Below are 5944 nucleotides of genomic sequence, written 5' to 3' on the forward strand. Positions count from 1 at the left end.
CATTGTATGAGTTTACCTCAGAATAAGACACGGCAGCAGGAACGCTAGAGACAGAAACAACCAATGCTGAAGGCTAGTAACTGAACTATCACAAAATGACTAATGCAAACAAACACTGCCATTGAAATGTAGGGCTGCTGTCAGAATACTTTTGGTGACACTGTCTATCAGTGTAACAGTAAGAAGCTATATGCATAATATAAAGATATTAAAATGCACTTCTGTCTCTATAAAAATGGCAATTGAGATCTTATTTTAAAGATTTTTGTGACAGAAGTATTTAATAAAATAGAACCCAAATAAAACAGGTAATAGTATACATACTTCCAAGTAGACTTCATTTTAATAAAAGCACGTGCTGTTCTACAAAAACGTCTCAATTCAGAGGGTCCAGAAAAGCTTCAGGATTACATCACTATCTTGCAACACTCATTAAAAAGTCCCCCAAAGCCTTAGAAATCCATGTTTTCTTTCTTTATTTTAACTCTTACCCTTTCTGTGGTAAGTCAGTGTTACAGGTGTAAACTAGAATGTATTTATTTTTGGAACTAATATAGTTCCAAAAATAAATACATTCTGTTCAAATGTATTTATATAATCACATCACACTAATTATCACTGTGATTTTCGTGTGTTTTATGTATTGGATTTGTTGAGTTTTGTTTTTTTTTCCAACTAATTTAAACAAGGCATTCACCTGGATTTCATTCCACCTAATTGACTAATGCAAGGGTTCCCAAACTGTGGAAGTGGGCTGTGGGAGCAATGACATTCTATGTAGTTTTTTTATTATTTCTATTAATGGCGAAAAGCAGGCGCAGGCGGCAGCTGTAACTCTAGAAATATTGTTGGGTTTAGGTCGGCGAAGGTGTCCTCGGCTCACCGCGCACCAGCGACCTCTGTGGTATGGCCGGGCGCCTGCGGGCTTGCCTATAAACTGCCCAGAGCTGCATTGTCATCCGAAAATAATAAAAATAATTGCCAACGACTAAATTATTTTTTAAAAATGCAGCTACAGGAATTTGAATGCATTTGCACAGCGGGCTCAGTTCTGAGCGCTGGAAAGTTTTTTTGTTTCTTTTGTAGAAACGTTTTCATGCTAACTTTTGTACTTGATAACATTCATTTAAAAATTCCGTTGATACCTATGGTGAATACGTGTTTGTGGCTAATTAGCTATTAACATTTAAAATATTGAGTATTTTGATGTATGTTTCAATATTAACTAAATCAAGTTTTTACTCAAACTGATACATCTTGTTACATACCGGTAATTGATTTATTAAAAACAGTCGTCTTAAAATAACTCTGTCTTGTTGGAAAATAATAATAACAATAATAACGTACATAATAATAATAATAATAATAATAATAATAATAATAATAATAATAATAATAATAATAATAATAATAATAATAATAACTGATTCAAATTTCGCTTCAGGGATTTATTTTCATAAGGTCTCTTTTGGTTAAGTATCGCAGCTGCGCTATGCGTTTTTTTGGGGAGGGGAGGTGGGGTGGGATGGAGAGATGTTGCAAGCCAAGTGAATTTATATCTCATTTTTTCAGTGTTCCTTCTATGCATTGCCAGGGTGGCTCTTCCCCGATATTAATAACCAGTAAGCTTTGCTGTAGCTAACAGCTACCAGGTGACATCTAGTGTGTGCAAATATCAGTCAAGTGGTTAAGAATCTGTAAAATACATTTGAGATTTTCACAGCACTGACAGATGAACTGCAATAAACAGTGTTGTTCAAATGTCTATAACTCATGATTGAGGCATGGCAATGAGGCTTAAACAAATGCCTTCGCATTATACACAACAAAATGGAACCAAGAAGTAAAAAGCCACTGTGTTTGAGGGCGTGAGTGGTTGTCTTTCCTTACCCATTTTGTGTTCGCTTTGTGTTACCTTTCTCTTTCAAACATCATGTAACCACATGTACACAAAATGCACACCTGTCAACATTGAGTTTTCAAAATAAGGGAGCTTTCATAACCTGAAATCTTAGTGCCTGAATTGAAGTGAACACCTACATGAGACAAAGGCATACCACTATTCCACTTTATTACTTGGTAGAATGGTAGCCTGTGATACGCTGCTCCTTCTAATTGCTTTTAAAAAGGACAAATATCAAATAGAAAAACAAGCATGACGTGCTTCAACATCAAATTCTCTCTTGGCCCATGTGGTTCTAATTGTACTGTTGTAGGTGGCTGATTTGGCAGTAGCCAATACTTTGTAAACAGGTCAATAAGTCCATCATACATTAGAAAGCCTAAATGTATAAGTGTGGTATTGCAAAGTTATTCATTACATTGCATATGTTATCAATGAACCTGAATTTCAAAGCAATTAACGCTGAAATTGTAATAGATTCAATCGCATTTCACTATTTGTGTGACTTTTAGAATTTCCTGCACAATACTTTGAAATTTGTGAGTCTGGGAACAGTTTTACTACAGATTTGCTGAACTAGTCACAACATGTAAGCTCTCTGCATATGCAACTTTCTTGAGCTCCGTGACTCCTTTGGCAATGAAAGATGTTATTGACACGCTGTTTTTTTCCAACATTGCTTGGGATTGGAGAGAGACAGACAGACAGACACACACAAACATGGTCACTATGATACGCCGTCAGCAACTATGCGTCAGCTGCAGAGTCACTTACAGCAATGTGTCACCCGAAAGACGAGCGCACAAGGAGGTTCAGTGACTTGCTTTGGGGCACACAGTGAGTCAGTGGCTGAGCTGGGATTTGACCCGGGGACTTTCTCGTTACAAGCCCTTTTCTTCAACCATTTTAACACATTTTTTTGGCCACTTGCCGACGCTGATACAACCGCACCCATTTTAATCCTGTTGGAGGGCTTTTGTTTATTAATTGGTTCAGCTAAGTCACCAAATGTTAGAATTCTATTGACATTCGATTGTGACAAATTATGCATAATTCAGACTGAAGTATGTAACAGAATAAAAGAAAAAGAGCTTTGACAAAAATAACAGTTTATTTACACTGATAAAGACTTTTAACAAATAATTTTCCTAGATACTTTTCACCACACAATTACATTCCAGAATATTAGCATGAACAGTAAGCCTATTACCACTTATAAAACATCTTTGAAAAGTGCGGTAAAATGATTGGATAATGAATTTAATCTTGCCCAACAGTTGTGTTGTGTTGACTTTAAAGACATTTTTAAATTTCTTATTTTTAAAGTAAAAAATAAACAAAAACAAATGCAGAATTGAAGTACAAATGTAATTGTATTTTATTTGTAACAGCTAACATTTGTAAATGACTCAAAAGACAAAATATTTATTTAAAATGCTAAATGTATATGGGTAATCAATTAATTAATTAGTAAAAAATACAGTGGTGAAATTCAAAATAAAAATGTTACAAATTCCCACTTGTATGCTGGGTTGTTGGAGGAGCTTGTTTGGTGAATATTTGCTTCTAGAAATGAATGCTGTTCATTTACAAATTAGCTGGCAAAAGCTGTTAGTGGCAGCTGTTTTCTACCCAGAACAAATTTTATATATTAGCAGTTCCTTGTTGTTTGCAGTAAAACAGAGAACGTAGTAAAGGTATGTGAAAGGACAAAGCTGTGTACATAAAACAAACACATAATGGCACTGTCTGTCTCAGACATACCTGAAACTTTTAAGCAGAAGTCCGTTTACAAAATGTCCCTTCTTTAACTCTTGTTAAGTTTCACACGTAAGCCTTGCTTGTAGCTGTAGATCTTGCAGCAGAATATTTAGCAGAGTAGGCCTGGTTATCCCGAGGGGGACAGGAGCAGCAGAGCAGACCTCCTCCAAGGATCAGAAGACCAGCAGCACCCCATCCAATGTACAAAGAAGCGCCAATCTCCCTTCTTTGGGCATCAGTGAGCAAAGGGTTGTAGAAGTCTCGGACGATGGTGTTGGCACACCAGCAGACAGGGATCAGGACGAGGACTCCAGCAATGATGAAGATGATGCCTGAGACAATGCAGACCTTGGCTTTGGTGGATTCATCCTCCACGCAGTTGGTGCACTTTCCTCCAACGATGGACAGCAGGAGAGCAATAAGAGACACCAAAAGAGCAATCACAACCAAGGCTCGAGCTGCCTGGAGATCCTGAGGGAGAGCCAGCATGGAGTCGTAGACCTTGCATTGCATCTGCCCGGTGCTCTGCACCACACAGTTCATCCAGAGACCCTCCCAGATGACCTGAGATGTCACAATGTTGCTGCCGATGAAAGCCGTCACCTTCCACATGGGCAGAGCACAAATGATAATAGTTCCAATCCATCCGATTACGGCTAGGGCAATGCCCAGAATCTGAATCCCAACAGCAGCCATGGCTTTGGTTTTTGGTTTTCTTCTTTTGCTTCAAAAGCTCCAAAAGCTCAGTAGCAATGCTCTAATAAGGGTGTTTCCCCAGAGAAGTGGCCTCAAAAGTGTTCACTGGAAGTGAGCTGGTAATTATATGCAACTCGAAGGGGTGGAGTTTTCTCATCGAAACTTGCAGCCAGTGAACATACTAGCCCAACTGGTTTTCTTGTATGCCTGCACACTGGGAGTGTAAAAAAACAGTACAGTCATTGGATCCATTTACATCTTCATACTTCTATGAGCAAACAGGTTGATGTAGCCTGAAAACCATGAAGGGGTATGGCTTCATCTTCCTTGACCCTAAACAGCAGCTTTCTGTTCAAGCATCCTTGGGATATTTTGTCATATGAACAGTAACTTTCTAAATCAGCCACAGTGTCTGATTTAGGCTGTTAACTGAACTGTCACTTACAATAGGACATTGATTTAACATCTCATCCACGGATGGTCACACACAGTGAGTCAGTAGCTGAGGTGGGATTTGAACCAGAGATCCTTCTCCTTACAAGCCCTGGACTTAGTCCAATGGACCACACTACCTGCTATGACCTTATATAGCAGCTCCATTGCATCATAGTTTCAATCTTCGCATACCAAAACACACGTTTAATGACATTTTCCAGCTGCTGTTGACTGCAATACATACAGACAACCCGGTTAACTCCACTGGTGGATAACTTGACGCCTTCGATTATTTTCTCCATATAAAATATATAAATAAAATATATAAATCCTGCCCCTATTTTTTTTTTATTTTACGCCACGCTTTACTGGTAAGTCCACACTTATTATCGGTACCAGACGGATACATACTGTTAAAAAGACTAGTGGCTAACTCGACACTTGACTGAACTCTGGACAGGAAATGCATAGTTCATTAATTCCCTCGCAACTGCCAAGTGCAGCTGGTTCCCGTATTATCAGTGCACTGTACAATGAATCAGAAGTGAAACTTTAGTTCTCGTTCAGTTGACTTTAAAGTTTTGGTTATTCAGGATAACATGCTTGTCAACAGAACTTTCAAAGCGCGTGTTTTTGCAAGTGAAACAATCGACAATGTTTGATTTCTGTGTGAAACTGTAAGCTGTTTATAATTGTTTTTGTTCACTGAGTTAATTCTGTATAATGTACATTTGTTAACTTTTGCTATTTAAGCCGTCAGATTAGACAGTACAAGCCAATACCTGAAAGTAAAGTCAACAGTATACCGCATATATATATATATATATATATATATATATATATATATATAATATATATATATATATATAATATAGGATACCCAGACACACACACACACACTTCAATGGAAAGATTACACACATTCTTTGCACCGCATCGCAAAAACAAATCAAACAAGATAGCTCCTTCAGCTATTAACAAAATGCCGTTTAAAGTAAATTTCAACCTTTTTAATAAGCTGGTAAATGAGGAAAGGCTAAATCAAAACATCCCGAAAAATACGAGCACCTCTGAGATGACTACAGTCTCAGTAAGCAGTACAGAGAGAAGTACTGCCGGACAAACTGAAAAACCGAACATCAGTACTAG

The 5944-nt window shown here is 37.7% G+C and overlaps 1 protein-coding gene across 1 annotated transcript; it reads right to left on the reverse strand.

Moving 5' to 3' along the window:
- Positions 1–2995: 2995 nt before the first annotated feature.
- LOC121312255 (claudin-4-like) lies at positions 2996–4469 on the reverse strand. The gene has a single exon (XM_041244179.1). It carries the CDS (start codon positions 4358–4360, stop codon positions 3728–3730), a length of 633 nt encoding a protein of 210 aa, XP_041100113.1. The 5' UTR covers positions 4361–4469; the 3' UTR covers positions 2996–3727.
- Positions 4470–5944: the final 1475 nt, after the last annotated feature.

The sequence above is a fragment of the Polyodon spathula genome, unplaced genomic scaffold, assembly GCF_017654505.1.
Source record: "Polyodon spathula isolate WHYD16114869_AA unplaced genomic scaffold, ASM1765450v1 scaffolds_3735, whole genome shotgun sequence".
In the NCBI taxonomy this organism is placed as follows: Eukaryota; Metazoa; Chordata; class Actinopteri; order Acipenseriformes; family Polyodontidae; genus Polyodon; species Polyodon spathula.